Raw genomic sequence first — 24,531 nt, forward strand, 5'->3', positions numbered from 1 at the left:
TTTCTTAAAACAATTTCTCATATTTATTGAGCACTTGCTGGGCACCAATTGACATAGATCAAAGACATTGATCCTCACTCCCTTCTCATTTCCGGATGAGGAAGAGGATTCCCAGCTGCATGCCTACTTCATCCCTATGTGGTGTGTCAGTTTCAGCACTGTTGATGTTCGGGGCCAGATAACTCTTTCTTGTTGGGGGCCGCTGTGTGCATTGTAGAAGATTTAGCACCTTTTTAGTCTCTGGCTCCTAGATGCCAGTAGCAACCCCCCACTCTCTTAAAATGTCTGGATGCAATGCCCAGTGTGCCCTGGAGAGAAGAACTGCTCATAGCTGAGAATCAGTGGTTCAGAGGATAACCCCAAAGCCCTGGAGGTTAATGGGAAAATAGAAAATAAAACCACTTTAATAGCAAGTAACAGAGTACTTACTGGATGCCAGGCACTGTTCAGATGATTGATTTAATCCTCACAGCAGCCTGATGAGATGTAGCTACTGTTATTGTCCCTTTGTATCATATTATTAGTGTTTCTCTTTGCTGTTGCCAGGAAGAGAGAGGCAGAGGTGCCAGTAACTGGCCCAGGGTTACACAGCAGGGCAGCAGCTGAGCCAGAGCTTGAATCCACGGTGTCTGGCTTCTGATCCGTGCTTGAATCCAGGCCTCTTTACGTCTGGAGTCTTTCCCACTATATTACATTAACAGTAATGCAGGCAGGTCCTGGCATCAGAGTTGCCTAGCTCACTTGGATTCACCAGCCGAGTGATGTGTGAGTTTTAACACACTGAAGCCTTGTTCTGAGTTTTCTAATTTGTCAGGTGAGGAAACTGAGGCAAGTGCCCACACAAGTGTCCCAGCATTTTCGAAGACCCTGGGAAGTCTCAGTTCCTAGCTCCAATTTGCCATCCAGAAATTTCTTTCAAGCACCAGATCACCTCAGAATGTTTCTTGCTCTTCTTGGAAGAGTTGGCTGTCATTGTTGTCAGCGATGCCTTTAGTCCCAGCTGTTTTTAAATGGACCTAAGAGGCATTAACAGGACAGTCCCACTACCATGGAGGGGCAAGGGCAAAGGGGCAGGATTTGAAGGATCTTTGGGACGCTCGTTGGCCCCTATGAATGCTTGCTTTTTTTAAACGTAAGTGGTTTCTTGTCCTAGCCCTGTGACATAAGGCAGAGGAGAAGCAGGTTGTAGGTCATTTTAAGGTATTTTTAAAAGCCTTAGGCATAGGTACAGTTCTCTCTCCTCCCGTAAAAGTTTGAAATACGGTAAAGAAGGACATAATTTACCAACGTCTCCCTCACTGCATCTGGTACTGGGTTTGGCTTTACACAGCCTCAAGAACTTTTGAAATGGGAGCTGGAGATTTCCCAAGGGACCAAGTTGGTCCCTGGCAGGTGCAGCGGCTGCATGCGAGCTGGCCATGGTGTCTTTCCACAAATGAATGACAAGCATTTGTAAGGCTGGCTCCCGTTTTCTGCATCTGGACCATGTGGGGGTTGGTTTAATCGCTATTTATGTTGAGATTTATACCCGTGAATGGGCCAAACCAATTTCAGTGGCAGCTTAGCCGATTTGTCTTAGAGCTTTGTGCTTAATAGAGTAACTGGGGAGACCGTCTTCATTTGTGGCTTTAACGGTTTCATGTCGGGTTAAAGCCCTTTGCTGAAAATGAATGGCCAACCTGCCACGCCCCACCCCACCCCATCCGTGATGCTGTAGCGGCCTTGTTGAAATCAAACACAATTTCATAATCTCTCCATTCTCTCCCTACGCCACACCTACGCATTTTACTTATTTGTAAACCTGTCTTTTAACACTGCCATACTTTTTCAGCTTCACCAGCCTCCACCAAGACGGGACAAGCAGGGAGTTTATCCGGCAGCCCAAAGCCCTTCTCTCCTCAACTGTCAACTCCTATCATGACGAAAACGGACAAAACCTCCACCACTGGCAGCATCCTGAATCTGAACCTGGGTCAGTTGGAATTTTTGCCAGTATCTTTCTGTGGATATTTTTGCAAATGACGTATCCTCTTTTGTATGTGGTTCTTGAACCTTCAACTCTTTTCTGTATGCAAAAAATGCAAAAGTTTCAGTGGATGAAGGTGATAAAAGATCTGTGAAAAGAACAAGGACGGACTTTCCTGGGGCTTATTGACATACAAATTACTTCTGTTTTTTGAGAAGGAGTTTCGCTCTTGTTAGCCAGGCTAGAGTGCAATGGTGCTGCGATCTCTGCTCCCTGCAATGTATGCCTCCTGGGTTGAAGCAATTCTCCTGCCTCAGCCTCCTGAGTAGCTAAGATTACAGGAATGTGCCACCCCACCTGGCTAAGTTTTGTATTTTTAGCGGAGACAGAGTTTCACCATGTTGGCCAGGCTGGTCTCAAACCCCTGACCTCAGGTGATCCACCCACCTCTGCCTCCAAAAGTAATGGGATGACGGGCATAAACCACCATGCCCGGCCCAAAGTGCTTTTATCCAGGCCAGTGTTTCCACCTCATTTGCCCTTGACCACATTAACCCTGTTCTATTTGTAAATTATACCCATGGCACAGAAGCAAGTAGGAGGAATCAGTACTTACCTTTCCTACGTGCAGCATACTCTGATATTCCTTAATTCTCTTCTTCTAATTCTTACACTCTGGTCTTTATTCCCTGGATGATGATGATGATGATGATGATGATGATGATGATGGTGATAATAATAATAACTCTTTTTTTAGAGATGGAATCTCACTGTGTCACCCAGGCTGGAGTGCAGTGGTGTAATCATAGTTCAGTGCAACCTTGAACTCCTGGGCTCAAGCTATTTCCTGCCTCACCCTCCCTGAGTAGCTAGGACTACAGGCCTAGCTAGTTTTTAGCTACATACTCAGCTAATGGTTTGTAGTGGTTGGGTCTTGCTGTGTTGCCTAGGCTGGTCTTGAACTCTTGGCCTCAAGCAGCCCTCCCACCTTAGCCTCCCAAAGTGCTGAGATGACAGGCATGAGTCACGGCACCTGGCCCATTATTGATTCCTCCTTCTTCTTCTTATTTTTTTGGAGATGGAGTTTCGCTCTTGTTGCCCAGGCTGGAGTGCAATGGTGTGATCTCAGCTCACCACAGCTTCCACCTCCCAGGTTTAAGCGATTCTCCTGCCTGAGCCTTCTGAGTAGCTGGGATTACAGGCATGCGCCACCATGCCAGGCTAATTTTGTATTTTTAGTAGAGACGGGGTTTCTCCATGTTGGTCAGGCTGGCCTCGAACTCCTGACCTCAGGTGATCCACATGCCTCAGCCTCCCAAAGTGCTGGGATTACAGGCATGAGCCACTGTACCCAGCTGCTATTGATTTGTTATTGATTGATTCATTGCATCCTCAGTGCTGATTTTTCTTGAACATCTATTATGTGCTGTGCACTATTCTAGGCATGGAGATAGAGTGGAAAGCAAGTCAGCTAAGGACCTGCTCTTGTAGAGGTTGGGTTTTTAGAAAGATAGAGAAAATAATAAAGACAAATAACAAGGCAGTTCACAGCATGAGAGACAGTTCACACCAAGATAGACAGTTCACACCATGATGGATGTCTGGAAGGTAATGTGGTGAGGTGAGAGATGGGCAAGTTGCGAGGCAGATGTCACAGTTCCTTAGGTGGAGGGGTTAAACAGGGCCTCTTTGAGAGGTGATATTTGAGCTGAAGTTTACATGACAAGAAAAATCAGCCATGCCAGTATCAGTAGGAAAAAGATTGTAGAAGGCATAAGAGATTTTAAAGACTCTAGGGTAAGGATTAAGTTGGTGTGCTTATAGGAGTAACTGGGTGTGTTGTAGGATTAGCAAGGAGGCCAGGGTGGCTGCATCCCAGTGAGTGAGGGTGAGGCCAGTCCATGGAGTCAGAGACAGTACAGACCTTACAGACCTTGGTGTGGAGGGTTCAGCACAGGAGGGATGTGAATGGACTTCACATCTCAGAGGAAGCCGTCGGAGCTGTGTTTCAAATAGTCCACATCAGTCAGCCATTCTCATCTGGGGATAATTCTGTAATACTTCCCCACCCCCTGGCAATGTTTGGAGACATTTTTGGTTGTCACATCTGGGGTTGGGGTGCTCCTGGCACCTAATGGAGAGAGGCCAGGGATACCACCAAACATCCTACAACATGTAGAACAGGCCCCACAACAGAGAATTTCTAGATTGTGTCAGTAATTGTGCTGACAGATCTGTCCATGGCAGGATAAGTCAAGGATCCAGTTTAGATTCTGTAAATTTGAGATGCTGTTACACCCCTAGGTGGAGAGGTCAGTAGGGTAGCTGGAGGCAGGAATTAGGGTGCCCTGTGGCCAGGTTCAGGCAGGAGGTATAATTCTGGGAATCTCGATGTGTACGTGGGATTGGGTTAGAGTGGTAGTTCTCATGACTTTGAGGGGGTGATGGGGACGCTGCTGGCATCTAATGATTGGTGGCCAGAGTTTCTGCTAATTATCCCCCAGTGCATAGGACAGCTTCACTCAGCAAAGACTCCAGCCCCATTGGCTTACTGAGGTTGCGAGTCAGGAGTAGAGCAATGAGCAGCAGTGAGGCCCTGAATTCTGGTCGAGGAGGAGAAGCAAAGCAAGGGGTGGAGGAGCCACACCAGGGGAGTGTGTTGCCCTGAAGCTCCAGTATGGGGGTTTCAGAAAGAAAGGGCGGCCACCTGTGCCCAGTAACGCTCGTGTGAATTCCACGCCTTTGGTGGTTGGTGCCTTCCAGGTCCATCTTGTCCTACAGTGCCATTTTCAGATGGAGAAACTGAGGGAGGTCTGGAGAGGAGGCATGGGGTGCCCAGGATCCCAGAGGCAGCAGGGCCGGAACACAGCCTGGCTCCAATCCTGGCTCATCTGTGAGTACAGCCCAGGTGTAATAGAATAGTCAGGGCAGTTGCTTTCAGGGCTCCAATTCAGATCAACCGGTTGGTTCCTCACTTGAGTGAAAAGGGACCCATGTGCTTCCTTGGGAACATTCATTGTTCCCAAGTATGTGGTTTGCTTTCTTATACCCTCCTTCCACCTCCACACCCCGAAAAGAAATGCTGTTTGGAGGCGTTCTCACAGTGACATTTCCTCTCTGCCAGTCATGCTTGTCAAGAATAGCTCTTTCCTGAAACCGGGTGGTCATTGGGCTTCCTCGTGACACTGTGGGTCTTTCAGTTTGGCTTGATCTGTTGTGAGAGTGAAAGTTTTCTTCCTGTCATGTGTCTTGGTGGGCAGGCATGGTGGTGTGTGGGCACCAGGGGAACCGAGGCCCTCTTGTGTCTCCCCTGGAAGCTCTTCCGGTCCCAGGACACACTTCTTATCTTCGTCAGCAAGAACAAGAGCATTGGGAATGTGGGCGCTTTGTGGGCTGCGATTGCAATGACCTAACGGGAAGAGGATCAGCCAGGGACTGATGGAAGTGCTGTGGGTGGGGAGGAGATCAGAACAAAGAGGGCAATGTTAAGGAATTCTCAGTGACTGCCCAGCTTTATGGGAAAATGCTATGGGCAAATGACTGAGCAAATGCTTTATGGGGCTTGATTCTGTCTGTCAGCCATGGAAATACTTTCCACAGACAGGGAGAATGAAAGGGAGCACCCTGGATAATGATGAAATTATTGTAGCTAACAAAACAGGATTTAAAAAAAATATATATCAGAAAAGGCAGAATTACAGAGATAGGGAACAGATCAGTGATAGCCGGGGGTTGGGGTGGAGGAGGGTTTGCCTACACATTGGGAGGGGATTCTTTGGGAGATGGATTTGCTCTGTGTTTTGGTGTGGTGGTGGTTACAGGAATCTATGCAGGTGTTATGACTCATAGAACTTTATTCCCCCAAAAGTGAATTTTACTCTCTGTAAATTAAAACTATTTTTTTTTTAAAAAATTACAACAACCTTTTAAAGTAGGTGATATCTCTGCTTCACAGAAGTGTAAACTGGGGCACAGAGAAGCAAGTTACCTACCCAAGGATCAACCATGGTTTGTGGTAGAGTTCGGCCTTTGGGCCCAGGCCTGTCTGCTGCAAAGCTTGAGCTCTTAGCTGAGATACCTAAATGTCTCCTGTGCCTATTGGATACGTCAGCTTTTTTTGGGGCCAGGGAATAGGGTGAAGTTTTGGAATTTGTAAAGGATATGGCTTTTGCCAGCTTAACCCGCATTGCCAGACTGAATTGTCAAGAAAAACAGGACTCTAGATTATTACAGGAACTCTCCTAGTTTTTAAAAGCTGGCAGTCAATTTCATTAGAAACAAAAACTGGCTAGGCTTGGTGGCTCATGTCTGTAATTCCTGCACGTTGGGAGGCTGAGGCAGGAGGATTGCTTGAGCCCAGGAGTTCAGGGTTGCAGTGAGCTATGACTGCATCACTGCATTCCAGCCTGGGTGACAGAGTGAGACCCTGTGGTACAAAAACAAAAACAAAACCCCAAAACTCTATCTGGGCCAGACAAACACATACAACCAACAATACAAAAACAATCCATAGGTTGTTAGTTTTTTATTTATACTATACTATAATTATATTATGCTGTTATACTGTAATTAAGAATATACAGTATATAGGTATATGGTATTTTAGTATATGTATGTGTGTATATGGTATATGTATGTATATTGGCTATATGGTATGAGCATATGTATGTGTGTATATGGTATGAGAGTATATGGTATATGGGTATATTGGGTATATTTGAGTATATGTATGTATGTGTATGGTATATAATGAGTATATGGTATATGGGTGTGTGTATATACTGGGTATATGTATTATACGTATGTGTGTATGGTATATGAATATATATGTATGTGTGTATTGTATTTGCATGTGTGTATATGGTGAGCATATGGTATATGGGTATATGTATGTGTATATGGCATATGAGTATATGGTAAGTGTGTATATGGTATGTGAATATATGGTATTTGTATGTGTGTGTGTATATGGTGAGCATATGTATGTATTTGTGTATATGGCATATGAGTATATATATGTGTGGTATATAGTATATGGTATTTGTGTGTGTGTATGGTATATGACTATATGGTACAGGATGGAAAGGTTTGTACAGAGACCTGGTGCTTGCCCTGGTTGCTAATTCACTGTTTCCCCTCATTTGCTCTCTGGGGCCTCTCCTCTCCTCACTAAAAAACAAGGAGCTGAGCCCAGTGTATTATTACGAGCACCCTGTATGACTCAGCAGTGATTATAAATAAGCCATAAATAGAAATGAGTTTCTGAGACTAGAAGAGAAGAGGTGGGCCCGGTCCTTTTCTTCTTCCAGACTCCTGTTTGCTTTCTCTGCTGATCCCATCTCCTCTTAATTCACAGAGGGTGTTTACTTTGAACTGAACAAACTCAGCAGTCAGTAGTTCTGTTAGTGAGAGAAATGCACCTTGATGCTCTGTTGAAGATGCAGGCAGGGCCAGGGAACATCGTCACACCCCAAGCCTTTCTGTTTATTTCTCCACTGTTACTGACAGGAGGCCTCCTTTCTTTTTGTGCACAAAGCGGCATCTTGGAAGTCGGGCCTTCTTTGAGAGCATACATGGTGTGCCTGGGCCCAGATTTTTCAGATGTTGTCTTGATTTTCTTTAGAGTGAATGAAGTGGGGAAGATCTCTGTTTGGCTTTGCCTGAAAGATAGTGTCTGCCAGGGTCTCTCTCTCTCTCTTAAATAATATAGAGACAGGGTCTCGTTCTGTTTCCCAGGCTGGTCTCAAATTCCTGGCCTCAAGCAATCCTCCTGCCTCAGCCTCCCAAAGTGCTGGGATTACAGGCGTGAACCACCACACATGGCCAGCTAGGGTCTCTTGTCTAAATGATATTGCTCCCTTGAAGGAGCTGCCATTTTGTAGTTCCTGGAAGTCCATCCATTGTAGTTTGTGTTCAGCTTTAGAACAAAGATCTGTCTTTTTTTTTTTTTTTTTTTTTTTGAGACAGAGCTTTGCTCTTGTTGCCCAGGCTAGAGTGCAGTGGTACAATCTCAGCTCACTGCAACCTCCACCTCCTGGGTTCAGGTGATTCTCCTGCCTCAGCCTCCCAAGCAGCTGAGATTACAGGCATGCGCCAGCAGGCCCAGCTAATTTTTTGTATTTAGTACACCATGTGGGCCAGGATGGTCTTGAACTCCTGACCTCAGTATATGGTATATATATGCTGAGTAGATGTATATGGTGTATATATACTGAGTATATGGGGTGTGTGTGTGTGTGTATATATATACACATATATATATATACACACACATACATATATACACACACACACACACACACACACACACACACCCGCCTCGGCTTCCCAAAGTGTTGGGGTGTGAGCTACCACGCCCGGCCCTGTCTCTTTTTTTTTTTTAAATGGAAAAAGAAGTGCTTAAATTTTTCTTTTATAGAGTTTGTTTTTATAAGTTATGAGTACATATGGTAACAAAAATTTCAAAGCATAGAAGGACATTTCATGAAAGGCCAGTGTGTCTATAACCTCTGACCACCTGTCTCTATACCCCTCTTCCCACATGTCACCACTGTTGCAAGTTTTTAGTTTCTAGAGCCCTTCTAGATATACAGCATGAGTTCTGAGTGATTTTTATCTCCCAGGTGACATTTGGCAGTGTCTGGAGATATTTTTATTTTTCTTTTATTTATTTTTTTGAGATGGACCATCGGTCTGTTTGCCCAAGCTGCTGTGCAGTGGCACGATCTCGGCTCCCCGCAACCTTTGCCTGATTCTGCCTCCTGAGTAGCTGGGATTACAGGCGCATGCCACTACGCCCAGCTAATGTTTGTATTTTTAGTAGAGATGGGGTTTCACAATGTTGGCCAGGCTTGTCTCAAGCTCTTGACCTCAAGTGATCTGCCCACCTTGGCCTCCCAAGATGCTGGGATTACAGGCGTGAGCCACTGTACTCGGCCTGCAGATATTTTTATTGTCACAACTGGTACATAGGTGCTAGTAGCATCGGGGGTAGAGGCCAGGATGCTGCTAAACATCCTACAACACACGGGACAGCCTTTCAACCCCACCCCACCCCCACCACAAAGACTTATCCAGGACCCAAATATCAATAGTGCCACTGTTGAGAAACCCTGAGAATGTATAGTATTCCCAGCTATGTTCCATTTCCTTCTTGGCTCCCCTACAGCAGTGCTAAGGTGCTCCACCAGTTGTTGCTTTTTCATGAAACAGGTTGGCTTTTCATATCAACACACAGAAATCAGCCTTCGTTTCATTTTAGCAGCTGTATTTAATTCCATTTAAAGGTAAACTGTAACATTTATTCAGGCGCCTTACTTACTGACGCTACGCTTCTTTCCATTTTTGCTATTGAAGACAACTGCAATGAAGAACCCTTTTGCCCACGTGGGAGGGTAATCCATAGGATAAATTCCTAGAAGTGGAATTGAGCATCAGAGGCCACATGCGGCGACATTTTGAGAGGTATCGCCCAACTGCCCTCTAAAGAGGTGGTTCTGATTTATGTTCCCTCCAGAAATATAAGATCGTGCCTTTTTCTCTAGCGTGAGTATTTTTCATCCCTGGTTTCCATTTATAGCCTAAGCTGTCTTCATATCAGCTGAAAAGTTCAAAATGTTGGCAGCAAGGGTGGATTCTGAAGATATTCCCGATATAGAAGGGCAGGGGTGGAAGAAGTCCCGATAAGCTACATGAGCTAAATGAGAAAGTGAAGCTCTTCTTTTCTCTCCGCGGAGGAGAGGAGCGTCAAATGCAGCTGCAGGTTTGGAGAAAGATTATTACATTTGGTTAAACTCCTGAAGGTCAGCTTCCAGGGCCTGGGCCGCCCAGCCATTTGGTGGTTTATTCTAACAAGAATAAACATAACAGCAGCTTATTGACCAGAGAAACCTTAGTTTGTAAAATGAGGTAATTTACCTTTTTTGCATTTTTCTTGATTATGAACATTCCAGTGCTCAATCTTTTTAGGCTAAAGTTAATGGGTCGCATTTACTGTAGGCATATGTATAGACGTGCAGGTGCACACACACACAGAGCTCAGTTATTCAGGTGAAGTCTTAGGTCTCTTTATGGACCCTAAGGTTTAGAAAGGTGGTCCTGTTAACACAGACACACAGGAGTTAAGGCAAATGGTGAGTTTTCTGTACTCACATAGAAGATTGGTCTGATACAGGGGTTCTCAGCCTTAGCTGCCAATTAGGATCACCTGGCAAGTTTATTGTTGTTTTTTTTTGTTTTGTTTTGTTTTTTTTGAGATGGAGTCTCACTCTATTGCCCAGGCTGGAGTGTCATGGTATGATCTCAGCTCACTGCAGCCTCTTCCTCCTGGGTTCAAGTGATTCTCCTGCCTCAGCCTCCCAAGTAGCTGGGATTACAGGCATGTGCCATCACGCCTGGCTAATTTTTGTATATTTAGTAGAGACGGAGTTTCACCATGTTGGCCAGGTTGGTCTTGAACTCCTGACCTCAGGTGATCCACCCTCTTTGGCCTCCTAAAGTGCTGGGGTTACAGGCATGAGCCACTGCGCCTGACCTCCTGGCAAGGTTGTCAAAGGCATCATGATGCCCAGGCCTTCCCCCCAGCCTGTTGAGTCAGAGTCTCTGAGGATGGGGCTCAGGCCTCAGGAATTTCTAAAACTTCACAGGCAATTTTGGTGTGCAGCCAGGGTTGGCAGTCACTTGACTAGTATAGAAGATGGCAGATTTTACGGCTTTCAGGCCAAATCTGGCCCCCACCTGTGTTTGCAAATAAAGTTTTACTGGAACACATCCACACCCATCTGTTTATGTAGTGTTCATGGCTGCTTTTGCAACAGAGCCTGTATGGCCTGCAAAGCCTGAAATATTTACTCTCTGGGCTTTTATTTTATTTTTTTGAGATAAGGTCTGGCTCTTTTGCCCAGTCTGGAGTGCGGTGGCGTGATCTCGGCTCACTGCAACCTCTGCCTCTTGGGCTCAAGCGATCCTCCCACCTTAGCGTCCTGAGTAGCTGGAATTACAAGCATGTGCCACCATGCCTGGCTAATTTTCATATTTTTAGTAGAGACAGGGTTTCACCATGTTGCTTAGGCTGGTCTCAAATGTGAGCTCAAGGGAACTGCCCACCTCAGCCTCTCAATTGCAGGGATTACAAGTGTGAGCCACTGTTCCCGGCCCTCTCCAGGCTTTTACAGAGAAAGTTTGTTCTCTTTTGTAAATTTTTTCAGTAACTGTGTAATCTAGTAGTATATAGGAATATTGAGGACACTGATGAACGTGTCACTTGGGTAGCCATGGAAAGTATTTTTGTGAGATACATTTCCATCTTTATTCTTGAAAAGGCTGGCTTTTCCCTTTGGAATCTAGCACGCTTCTTCATTTCTGAAAGTGGAAATTCTGAGGGAGGCCTCAAATCCCTCCCGCTTTGCTGTCACATTTGCATGCAAGTCAGCTGTTAAGTCCTTGATTCCTGCCTACTGGAACTCTTTAATCTGGGCTTTTCTCTTTTTTTTTTTTTTTTTTGAGACAGAGTCTTGCTCTGTCGCCTAGGCTGGAGTGCAGTGGTGCGGTCTCGGCTCACTGCAACCTTCGCCTCCTTGGGTTCAAGTGTTCTCCTGCCTCAGCCTCCTGAGTACCTGGGATTACAGGCACCCACCACCATGCCTGACTAATTTTTAAATTTTTAGTAGAGACGGGATTTCATCATGTTAGCCAGGCTAGTCTTGAACTCCTGACCTCAAGTGATCCTCCCACCGTGGCCTCCCACAGTGCTGGATTACAGGTGCAAGCCCTCATACCTGGCATTTTTCTTTTCTTTTTTTTTTTTTTTTTTTTTAATAAACTTTTAATTTAAAAGTAAACTTTAATGTCGAAAATGCAGACTTGGAGAGGGCAGAAAGATCACACACAAGGCTGCCACTTCACACCTGGAGGGTTGCACAGCGGCCAGAGGCACTCCTCACTTCCCAGACGTTGCGGGGGCCGGGCAGAGGTGCTCCTCACTTCCCAGATGGTGCAGCGGCTGGGCAGAGACACGCTCCTCGCTTCCTAGATGGTGGGGCGACTGGGCAGAGGTGCTCCTCCTTTTTCTTTTAATGTTCCTCATTCCTTGTTCTTTTTTTAAAATTATTTTACTCCATAATTTCTCTTTGTTATGCTACTTCAGATCTCTTGCCAGACAGAGACAGGTATAAAGAGTTTTCTAGTTCTTTCTCCAGTAAATTTTTTTTTTTGGAGACAGGATCTTGCTGTTACCCAGTCTGGAGTGCAGTGATGCAGTCATGGCTCACTGCAGCCTCAAACTCCTGGGCTCAAGCAATCCTCCTACCTTGGCCTCCCAAGTAGCTAGGATTACAGGCATGCACCACCAAGCCCAGCTACTTTTTGTACTTTTTGTAGACATGGGGGTCTTGCTATGTTGCCCAGCCTGGTCTCGAACTCCTGGCCTCAAGCAGTCCTCCTGCCTCTGCCTCCCAGAGTGCTGGGAGAGGTGTGAATCACTGTGCCCGGCCCCACTGCAGTAAAGTTGCACGTTCTTCTCCCTCTCAGAGGTGGCTGTGTGAATGTCTGCAGTCCTGTCTCTAGTAGCCTCTCTTTATAGCCATGATCAGTGCACATGTACATACATATGCACACGCGTGCATACACACATGCATGCACACACAGATACTGTTTTTGGTATTTTTCTTGAATTACAGGGATAAGTGTCTCTGCTTGCTTTGAGCACTCACCTTCTGGAATCTCCCTGGGTCTGGGAGGGGCAGTCTGTAAGTGTGATTTGGGAAAAGACCAATCTTTTCCCTCCTTTAAAAAAAAATATAAGTCTTGCTCTGTCGCCCAGTCTAGAGTGCAGTGGCGTGATCATAGCTCAGTGTAGCCACTAACTCCTGACTCAAGCCATTCTCCCGCCTCAGCCTCCTGAGTAGCTGGGACTACAGGTGCATTCCACCACAACTGGCTGAGAAAAGACCCCTTTCTAATCTTACCCTGGGGGCTGATAAAATTAAGTTGGAGCAATTTATTGCTTCTGGTCACCTGTGAGTGGATTGGGTGGGGCTTTTGGGAGGCTGCTTCTGGTCACTTTGAAGGAGCTAATTTCTGGGTATGCAGTGTTTGAGAACTCCCCTTACTGCGTGAACAGGAAAGTGGTTGGGTCAGGCAAAAGGAAAAAGGTAGGAGAGAGTGATGGCTTTAAACAGCACTTCCAGCCCAGCTCTCACACTAGATTCCGGGGCCTCTTTCATAGCCTAGTGACCGGAGGTGGCCTGAGGTGTGGCGGGAGCAGGGAGATGAAGCACGAAGTCCGGGGAGCAAGCTGATGGCTGTTGGGAACAGGCTCAGAGGTGGCTTCTCCTCTTTGCGGGTTGATTGGATGCCACCTGCTTTCTGACTTATTTTCTGGGATTGGCTGGGGTAGGACAGATGCCCCACACTTTGCTTTGGTTGGGTTGGAGGGGATGCCAGAGGGTTGCAGGCACAGTGGAGGACAGTAGGCCCCACCTGCAGAGTCGCTTGTGTTTTGGGGACCTTTGCAGCCACTAAAACTCTTAATAGGGGGCGCTGGAGTAGGTGGGAAAGGAATCCAAGAAATGTAAGCTCTCTGACTCTTTGGAATCTGTCCTGCTGGTCCTACAAATAGCCCTCACAGAAGTGAGGGGACAGGACCTCCGGCCTGAGTCACCCCCCAGAGACCTCTGCCTGTGACTAGGCTGAGGACCTTAGAGCGAGACCTGTTAGAGAAAGGTTGAGTATCCAGGGCTAATCTGTTCCCCTTGCCTCACGTAGATGCTGTGAGCCACAGCACACTGGCTGGAAGGTCTGCCTATCTTATATTCCCCACTCTTTCTAGTTTCCACCCCAGACTAGGTCCACTGAGAATGAAAACTGAAGCCTCCGTGGCAAATAGGCATCTAGGGCCCCCAATTGTCAGGGTGTTTTCGAGGGGGTCGCCATCTTTCTTGGGATACAAGTCCTCTTCAATCTGGACCTGAAGTTATAAGTGCACCCTGACCAGGCTCGGTGTTGCTTTGTTCACTGAAATTGAGATTGAATATCTGCCCGTAACCTTTGTCTTTGGAGGGTCCCTACTGGTGTTGACTTCCACACACTGAGCCATCTGGCTGGGATTGTCCATTTTAAATATTGAAAGTCACCCAGACGATTGTTCAGTGGACTGTTTAAACCTGCCAAACATGTTCACGCGGGCCATTATCTTCATGTCACCCCATGTGGTTGAGCAGATGATATTGTTGGGACGAATGACAAAAAAAGTATCCCCCCTCCCCATGTTCTAAAATGTGTGTTTTGCTCTGACTTTGCAAGGACAAAGCTCCGTCATGAGCATGGTGTGTGCCTGGTCTTACGAGGGTGTGATGGTCTCTTTCAGATCGAAGCAAAGCCGAAATGGATTTGAAGGAGCTGAGCGAGTCGGTCCAGCAACAGTCCACCCCTGTTCCTCTCATCTCTCCCAAGCGCCAGATTCGTAGCAGGTTCCAGCTGAATCTTGACAAGACCATAGAGAGTTGCAAAGCACAATTAGGTATATCTTTGGTTTTGTTTTTTTTTCCCAGCAGTATCATTGTTATCATTACTGGTAGGGATACTACCCTGATGAAATCAAGGTTGAATCCTGGCTGCTTTTAGCAGCTGCTTTAACTTTGAACGATTTGCTCAGCTAAAATATATTTCCACTCATGGCAAAAGACTTCAGACTTGATAGTTAATTCGGGGCTCTTTGAACTCATCAGTTTATTCTTTGGTGAAAGCAGCCTGGAAACTCAAGATACAGGTTTGAAGCATCAAGGTTTACGAGCAGAATGAGGATCTTCTGAGTTTGCCTCTGCTCTCCTTCTCAGTACACATCAGTGTCTCCACACGAGTAGTCAGTGTGTTCTGCAGGTGTCCGACACGAAACCCTTTCCCTCCAGACTGGTCTCCTCCCTACCTGGTAAACCCTGCTTCTGTAGCTGTTGCCTTCCTTCCTCTTCCCTGTGCTGCCTGCCTTCATACTGCCTACCTGAATCCTGCCTTCTGTGAGGCTGAGCTCAGATCTCACCTCCTCCAGGAAGTCTTCCCTGACTGCCCTCCCCATCTGCCCTCCTCCTTTGGTACTTTATTGCTCAGAAGTAGCAACGTTCTCTTTGTGTGGAGGTGTCCCTCCCAATCTAGACTGGAAGCTCCTTGAGGGCAGGGAGGCTGTTTTATGAGGATTTGCCTTCTCTGTGGTACTTGGTCTGTGCACATGGTAGATGCTCTGGAATGTTTGTTGAATAAGTAAGTAAAGCTAGGAGGGCATTTGTAAAGAAGTTAGGGATGGCTGGGCCCCTAGAGAGCAAGTTTCTCTGAGCATCTTCAGGTGAGAAAGCAGCTAGAGTTAGGGACCATCTGGGGCTGTCCAGAGGACACCACTTCCCATTGGGTTGCCTGTTTGGTGAGGACATTGGGTGGCATGGGTGAAATTTGGCATGCCATTTAAATTATCCTCTTGGGTCCTTCCATGCAGCTGGTCCAGCTCTTGATTTATTTTTATTGCTAATAAGAATTGTATTATTTCTATTTACTGAGTGTTTCCTTTGACACTATGCTAAGCACTGCATATAGATCGTCTTGGGAGGTTGATACTTTATCAGTCCCATTTTGCAGATACAGAAACTGAGGCTCAGAGAGATAAATAACTTGTTCAGGGTCAACCAATAATAAAAACAGAAGAGCAGGATTTGAATTCATATCCTTTGGACTCCAGTACCCAAGCTTTTCCTATCACATATGTGGTTACACTTTTCGTTCTTGTTTCCAATCATTAGCTACCAGTAGCGCAAGCCTAGGATCCCAGACTTATACCAGATCTGGGTGTTTGTATTTTGGCTTGTGTTCTTCCCGCGTTGCCCTGGCTAGCCTTGAACTCTTGGGTTCAAGCAGTTCTTCTGCTTCAGCCTCCTGAATATCTGGGACCACAGGTGCGCACCATTGTGCCTGGCTGGACTTGTGTTTTTGATTGAACCCTGGTGGAGGCAGATATATTCCCCAGTGATCCTGCTGATCCCCCATGCCCTGGGCTGTTCATGGCTCTGATACTTTTGCAGGTTTCTTTTTGGTGTGTCTGGGTCGGACAGTGGCACCATTCACAGTGGCCATTGCTCTAGAATGAAGAGATTGCACAGACTTGATTGGGTTTTCTTTCCTCTTTCCAAAAGTTTAGGATATAGTATTATCTCCTACAGTATGATGGCATAACATATGGTTGGGAGCAGGAGCCATAAATGGGTTAAATGGAACTATTGTTAGAAATGTGCTTTTGCCCATTTTGTTTGTGAAATACCTGCTAGTTTGTGCTTCTCCCTTTTGAAAGAAACAGAAGTATGTGACTTTTCTCCTGACTCCTTTACCAGTGGAAGAGCAGTGCACACCGAGTGGCAGTTGACTTTCCACATGAGTGCAGGGAACAAGAGAGAGGGCCGGGCACCCGGGTCACTGGAGACAAGTGTGTCCCCTGCCTAGTGGAGCGATTGGCTTTCCTGTCCCAGCCAATGCCTGGCAGGCCGGTGACCCAGAGCAGCTAGATTTTCTGCTCTTTCATCAGAAGCCCCTGCTTTGATTTCTATGTGAAATTTCCTGATTTGTGAATTGGACAACACATTTATAAATTAAAAGCAGACAAGATACCCTGTGGAGCAAACCAGTGCCTCTCCCCTGAAACATGTCTGCAAGCTAGATGTGGCTTGTGGGCTGTTTGCAACCTCTGCTTTAAGGCTTTGGCTTATTTTCTTTGGCCTAGACACAAAGGATCAAGAACTTTAACGCTTTGGAAACCCAAGGGAAGAGTGTTGGTGGGGAGCCACGAACGCAGGGTACTGGCCTGGCCTCTGTCTTGTGTCCTAGGGCAGGTGATATCCCTGGGCCTCTGTTTTCTAATCTGTAAACTGGATCAGTTTGAACAGCTTATCCCTGCTGTTCCCTTCCAGCCCTCTCATTCTCAGTAATCCCAATTAGTTATTAACGTTGCGAAAATTTGGCACCACATATTTAGCGCCATATAAATTTAAAATTTCTGTTGGTAGGTCCTGTGTCTCCTTTGAATGTTAACACCCAAAACCCTCTCCAAAGGCAAGTGCAGCCATAGCCAGTTGCCACTTGGGTTTATTACTGGCCCCATTCAGGCCAATGTGATATGATTTGAAATGTGCTTTTCTTATTCCAGCATTTGCTGTGGAAAGTGTTTGCATTTTTCGTCCTGCTCTTTATTTTGTGACTACGCCACATGCTGGGTTTTCTTTTTGAATTTAGGCATAAATGAAATCTCGGAAGATGTTTATACGGCCGTAGAGCACAGCGATTCGGAGGATTCTGAGAAGTCAGATAGTAGCGATAGTGAGTATATCAGTGACGATGAGCAGAAGTCCAAGAACGAGCCAGAAGACACAGAGGACAAAGAGGGTTGCCGGATGGACAAAGAGCCATCTGCTGTTAAAAAAAAGCCCAAGCCTACAAACCCGGTGGAGATTAAAGAGGAGCTGAAAAGCACATCACCAGCCAGCGAGAAGACAGACCCTGGAGCAGTCAAGGACAAGGCCAGCCCTGAGCCTGAGAAGGACTTTTCTGAAAAGGCAAAACCTTCACCTCACCCCACAAAGGATAAACTGAAGGGAAAAGATGAGACGGATTCCCCAACAGTCCATTTGGGCCTGGACTCCGATTCAGAGAGTGAACTTGTCATAGATTTAGGAGAAGACCATTCTGGGCGGGAGGGTCGAAAAAATAAGAAGGAACCCAAAGAACCGTCTCCCAAACAGGATGGTAAGTGATTGTATCCATTTCCAGTTTTCTTAATTTGGTTTAGAATCCCACCTCGTACACTTACTATCAAAACTTATATGACCCTTAAACAAACAAACCAAAAGTTATGTGACCCGCTAACACACTGAGAGAGAGGCACAGTGAAGCTGTGTTTGGTTTAAGGTTACCTAGCTAGTCACAGAACAGGACCTGGACTCAAACACGGGCCTACCTACCTTTAAGCTGCTCGGTATCCAATATGATTGACTTTGAGTACAGAAAGAGAAGTCTCTTAGAAAATGGTGGTTACTTTTAGTGACCAAGTCTTTTTTAGTCTGAGCAGCTTCTTCTCCAATATGCTCATTTATTTCCTCAAAGTGTTTGGTAACATTTGGATCTTGTCAAATGGTCCTTCATTGCTCCATTCCACAGACATCTCGTTCTCTTTTGACAAGTCTTAAATGGTTAGAAGTGTTCATTTCAAACTGGGCATGGTGGCTCACGCCCGTAATCCCAGTACTTTGGGAGGCCAAGGTGGGTGGATCATTTGAGGCCAGGAGTTCAAAACCAGCTTGACCTACATAGTGAAACCCCGTCCCTACTAAAATATAAAAATTAGCCGGGCGTGGTGGCAGGTGCCTGTAATCCCAGCTACTAATGAGGCTGAGGCAGGAGAATCACTTGAACCCAGGAGGCGGAGGTTGCAGTGAGCCGAGATTGCGCCACTGCACTCCAGTCTGGGTGACAGAGCAAGACTCCTCTCCAAAAAAAAAAAAAAAAAAAAAAAAGAAGTGTTCATTTCAAAGGTTTTGACAATTGCAGCATATCTTTCCTCCCCTCATGCCACCTAGGCATCTCCAAGTATATTTTCTTACAATAGTAGGACACTATTTGGGTGGGGTGCCAGAATACTGAGTGCTTCTTAGGGCACTAGAAAATGAAGTATGGTAGATATGTGTATTGGCTTTTTTGGGGAGACAGACAGAGTTTGGCTCTTGTCACCTAGGCTGGAGTGCAATGGCCCAATCTCAGCTCACTGCAACCTCTGTCTCCCGGGTTCAAGTGATTCTCCTGCCTCAGCCTCCCAAGTAGCTGGGAGTAGCCTCCCACCACCACGCCTGGCTAATTTTTGTATTTTTAGTAGAAACAGGGTTTCACCATGTTGGCCAGGCTGTTCTCGAACTCCTGACCTCAGGTGAGCCACCCAGCTGGGCCTCCCAAAGTGCTGGGATTACAGGCATGAGCTACTGCGTCTGGCCATATTGGCTGTTAATCTTTTAATCTTACTGCATCTACCTTAACTGAGTCCAGAGTTTCACAACCTTGCACTCTGACAGTTTGCCCTGGATAATTCTTAGTCCTGTGTATTGGAGGATATTTTCCTGTATCCCTGGCCTCTACCAGCCAGATGGCAGCCTTACCTGCCCAGTTGTGGCAGTCACAAATGTGGCAATCAATTATTGTCAAATATTCCCTGAGTCTCAGAGGCTGCTGTTATATTCTGAACCAGCAGTGACTACCCCACAGCGTAGTGCAGCCTGGGCATGTTAACAAGCCCTCAAAAGGGGTGTGTGAATGATCGGAAGGATGTCCTTCCCACTGACAAAGTATTCAGCACATTTTTCGGTTGGCTTGGCAGGTAGGTTAGAGGATTCAACATGCTCAGTAAAGACACTGAAGAATTAACGAGGGCCTAGAAGAAACATTGCCCAAGGACAGATGACAGGTTGTAGCCATAAAACCTTATGTACGTGGCGAGTGACTTAAGGGATAGCCAGGTTTAAATCTTGACTGTGCCTAACTTCTATCAAGAGCTAACCTGTCAATCAAACCCTTGAATAAGATGTAACTCCATGTCCTTTGGGATTTCCGTAGTCTGGTGGCTTAAAGCAAGTCAGGGATGGGCCTTGAGAATCTTTCTGCTGTGGTTATGGTCAACCTGGAATTGACCATCCATGGTCAATTCTGGAACCTCAACTGTCAGAGTGAGAGAGGATTCCTGCATTTCAGCTAAAGAGAATGTCTGTGAGAGATGCAGTGGAGGAAGAGAGAGATGCAGTTACATAAGGGAGGGAGGATAGGCCATCAAACCATCCTGACCCATCTGTTAGATTTATAGATGGCCTCTGAAAAATATGAGTATGTCGTGGATTGGGGTTTGAGAGACTGTCTCTGTTGTTGCAGAGAACAATAGGAGTAGGAGTAGTATTTATTTCATGAGGATTGTAGGAATATTTGGGTGCAGATGGCAGTGCTCCTACAAATGACATATTTATACTGATCTTTCTTTTTGGAACTGATCTTTTGATTGATTGGTTTTATGCGTCCTACCTCTTCCAGAAAGAATTTGCAACAGATTGACAAGGATACATAACCATGTGAAACAAGATGAAAATAAAGACATCCATGTAAAAGGAAAGTGAAAGTAGAATAGCAAGTGGTCTGGGGAAAGGTTTTATACAGAAATCTGTACTATTTCAACCTTCAGAGTTAGGGAAGTTGGCTCTGAAAGCAGAACGGGAAACACAGTACCTTAGAAGATCTCATACTTTCCGAAAAATAAAAAACCATTCTAGTTGATTAAAAGAAGTAGAGCTCTTCCTCACACTGATGTCTGAAGGGAATTTCTCCAGGAAGCTTTAGTGGACAGTGGACAATTAAGCTGAAGATGATTCTAAAACACAGTTCAGTTAGAGCAGCTTCCTAAGGCTTGGGGCAAAACCAATTGATCTTAAATTCAGAGCTGATGGTGGTTTGGGTCTTGAAAAATTTTCATGTCGGGCTCTGCTGGAGAGCATCTTTTCAATGATGTGTTTTCACTTAAGAGTTTAGTAAGTGAAGGGCATTTTGGATTGCGCTGTTGTGACCTCCAGCTCACCTTCCACTAGGGATGCAGCTTATGGGTAGAATATGAATCTTCAGATGGCAAAATAGCTTTTATAGCTAGTAACCTCAGAACAGAAGCAAAGAGAGTACACTGAAAGACTCTGCTGTGCTTTCACTGGCACATTAGTAATTTCCATCCTTCTACAAAGGGGATGCTAATTTTTCTCTTAAAAAGTCGTTGCTTTATAAATGAAAAACAGTGACCAGTGACAGATTCAGGAATAAGTAGGTTAATTTGATAGGGCAGCTTCTCGGGTGCTGACCCTTTAAAAAAATTTGCCCTTTTTTTTTGCTACAGGTGATTGATTATGTACTCCAAATTTCTGGGACAAATGAAATTTCCTATAGCCTCATTTTGTCTCCATAAACCATCAGGATTCCTAGAAATTTAGATATTTTGGTATCTAAATAACTCCATACAATTTTGAGCCTGGAATCTTATCAGATTGTATACTCCAGTTCTTTATTTGGCAGAGAGCCAGCTGTGATCACTGCAGAGCAGTAAGCCCTCTGCCCTGCTGGCTGTTTCAGGAGAACAAATCAGGAGAGAGAAAAACGACCATTTTGAGGTTGCCCTTACAGTGGGGAGACAGGCTAGCTAATCAACAATAACAGTATATTTTTTGGTGATGTGGCAGGAAAAAAAGGCATTGAAGGCACTTATGCAGGTTAGAAGCTCTGCTAAGGCACTGCCCCCGTGCCCTCCTCTTAGAAGGGCCCAGTTCAACACCTCATCTGCACCTGGAAAAGGTGGGGACAGTGCCCCATATCTGGCAGGTGGCCCTGGAAGCACCGGAGTTCTTCACTGCAGGAAGCCCTCCTTCTGGACCCACCCTGGGCTCTTGTCGACCAGCTTGGCTGGATTCTCCTCTCTGGGGAAGTAGGAGGGCCAGCAACAAGTGATAACCATCGAGAACTCCCCCTGAAGTCAGAATAGTCAGCTTGTCTCTTCTCCTCCTTGGCTTCTTAAAACCCACAGCTTACTGAATGAAAATCCTTGGAGTAATTAAGCTCATGTCTTTTTCTGGGTAATACTGATCTTAAAAAGACAGACATAGGCCAGGCACAGTGACTCACGCCTGTAATCCCAGCACTTCGGGAGGCTGAGGCAGGCGGATCACGAGGTCAGGAGATCAAGACCATCCTGGCTAACACAGTGAAACCCCGCCTCTACTGAGAATACAAAAAATTAGCCGGGTGTGGTGGCGGGCACCTGTAGTCCCAGCTACTCTGGAGGCTGAGGCAGGAGAGTGGTGTGAACCAGGGAGGCAGAGCTTGCAGTGAGCCGAGATCGCGCCACTGCACTCCAGCCTGGGCAACAGAGTGAGACTCAAAAAAAATAAATAAATAAAAAAGACAGACATAATCCTTATTTAAAGGAGTTTGATGTCAGGGAGCATAGTCCAAGATCAGGGGTGCTAGCTTGTACCTGGGTGTGGTGTGTGTTCCCCAGATATCCTCTCTGGAGCACAGGCTCACCTAACCGGGGGCTGAGGCCTGTGCATCCATAACTGAGCCACCTTTACAAATAAGCACCCATGTGGTCATCCCCTCTACCTGCTGCTGAGTGCTTCTGGCTCTAACCTGCCTTCCAGTCCCTCCTCCTTGCCTGCCCTCACTTACCCAAATGCTTTCTGTTCCTACACATATCTTGGCTGATGCTGTTCCCTCTAGATTCTCACTTTCCGCCTGTTGAAATCCTACCCTTTATTCCTTACCAGCCCAGCTCTTCCAAGATGACATACTCCATATGGCAGTATTTTTCAAACTTGAGTCATTCACATTCATTGTCTTTCCCGTTCTCAGGTCCTGCTTGTATAATTTTTGACTTAATATTTTTATTTAAAGAATCTGTGTTTTTTTTTTTTTTGAGATGGAGTCTCGCCCTGTCACCGAGGCTGGAGTGCAATGGGGTGGTTTCGGCTCACTGCAACCTCTGCCTCCTGGGTTCAAGCGATTCTCCTGCCTCAGCCTCCCGAGTAGCTGGGATTATAGGCACACACCACCACACCCGGCTAATTTTTTGTATCTTTAATAGAGATGGGGTATCACCATGTTGGCCAGGCTGGTCTCAAACTCCTGACCTCGTGATCTGCCCGCTTCGGCCTCCCAAAGTGCTGGGATTACAGGTGTGAGCCACTGCACCAGGCCAAGAATCTCATTCTTTAAACATATAATTAAGCACATTTAAAACGGGACACGGTAGCACGTCCCATATAGTCCCAGCTACTCGGGAGGCTGAAGTGGCTCACTTGAGCCCAGCCTGGGTGATACAGCAAAACTCTCTCTCTTTAAAAAATAAAATAAAATAGGCCGGGCATGGTGGCTCACGCCTGTAATTCCAGCACTTTGGGAGGCCGAAGTGGGTGGTCATGAGGTCAGGAGTTCAAGACCAGCCTGGCCAAGATGGTGAAACCCCGTCTCTACTAAAAATAAAAAAAATTAGCTGGGCGCAGCGGCAGGCACCTGTATCCCAGGTACTCAGGAGGCTGAGGCAGGAGAATCGCTTGAACTCAGAGGGCGGAGGTTGCAGTGAGCCAAGATAGTGCCACTGCACTTCAGCCTGGGCAACAGAGTGAGATTCCATCTCAATAAATAAAATAAAATAAACTCTTTATTTATTTTTCATTTATTATTATTTTGAGACAGAGTCTCACCTTGTCACCCAGGCTGGAGTGCAATGGCATGGTCTTGGCTCCCTGCAACCTCCGCGTCCCGGGTTCAAGCAATTCTTCTGCCTCAGCCTCCCGAGTAGCTGGGATTACAGGCATGTGCCATCATACCTGGCTAATTTTTGTATTTTCAGTAGAGACGGGGTTTCACTATGTTGGCCAGGCTGGTCTCGAACTCCTGACCTTGTGATCCACCCACCTCAGCCTCCCAAAGTGTTGGTATTACAGGCATGAGCCACTGGGCCCAGCCTATTAGTGATGTTTTTTGAGAAGGAGTTTCATTCACTCTGCCTCACAGGCTGGAGTGCAGTGGCGTGATCTTGGCTCACTGCAACTTCCGCCTCCCGGGTTCAAGCAGTTCTCCTGCCTCAGTTTCCCAAGTGCACCACCACGCCTGGCTAAGTTTTTTGTATTTTTAGTAGAGACAGGATTTTGCCATGTTGGTCAGGCTAGTCTCAAAATCCTGACCTCAGGTGATCCGCCCGCCTCAGCCTCCCGAAGTGCTGGGATTACAGGCGTGAGCCACCATGCTTGGCCTCAATTTATTTTTTTATTAAAAAAATTCCCCCTGAAAAAACCATCTGCAAGTATAAAACTCATTTTAGACTTGAACACCACCCAATAAGAACAGTAGCGCACAGTATACATAAAAGCTGGTGACAGGAATAAATCCAATCAAAACCAAAGCAATGCTACTCAATCCTAGATCAGTACCATTACGTTGGGGGAAGGTTCTGGCCTTGGGGCAGAATTTATGTTCCTGGTATTGTCATGGCTATCAGTACCGCCTTCAGACTTTGTCCTGGAGGGAATCAGAAGAGATAAAAAGAATGCTTTTCTTTCTGGGTGATTGAGTGTTACTTACTTCTTTGACCATTAGGAGGCCATCTGGTTCGTTGGAGTATTGCTTTCTACCTTCTCTAGCCAAAGAATTTCTGTTCATCTCTCGATTCACTTCCGCTGGGCCTCTCTCAAGGTGCCAACTAGATTTTAACTTTGCGAAAAGGGCGTGAACATAGATTGAATCTGTTCGCCCACTGCGTTGTCCACTAGGTGTAGGGGAGCTTGAGCATAGGAGCCGGGTCTTGTTTGCCTCATTGGCCCCCAGAGGTGTTGACTTGTATCTCAGATGTGAGCCGGCGCTCAGTAAAGGAGGCCGGTGCTCGTGGAGATGGAAGACGCAGCAGAAGTGGCCTCAGCGTTAGGTGAGACTGTACTCCTCCAGCGCGGTGTGCGTGGCACGTCGAATTGGTTCGG

At 46.2% G+C, this 24,531-nt stretch overlaps 1 protein-coding gene across 27 annotated transcripts in view; it reads left to right on the forward strand.

The window, feature by feature from the left end:
- Positions 1-24,531, forward strand: part of ZMYND8 (zinc finger MYND-type containing 8) — a 148,413-nt gene that overhangs the window by 94,280 nt on the left and 29,602 nt on the right. For 26 of the 27 annotated variants that reach the window (XM_050745139.1, XM_050745131.1, XM_050745143.1 and 23 more), the window contains 3 exons: positions 1,832-1,972; positions 14,331-14,483; positions 17,228-17,737. In XM_050745139.1, the coding sequence (XP_050601096.1) occupies positions 1,832-1,972; positions 14,331-14,483; positions 17,228-17,737 (804 nt within the window). The remainder of the gene's footprint in view (positions 1-1,831; positions 1,973-14,330; positions 14,484-17,227; positions 17,738-24,531) is intronic. The other variant, XM_050745158.1, reaches the window with a different exon arrangement.

Source organism: Macaca thibetana, chromosome 10 (genome assembly GCF_024542745.1).
Source record: "Macaca thibetana thibetana isolate TM-01 chromosome 10, ASM2454274v1, whole genome shotgun sequence".
Taxonomy (NCBI): Eukaryota; Metazoa; Chordata; class Mammalia; order Primates; family Cercopithecidae; genus Macaca; species Macaca thibetana.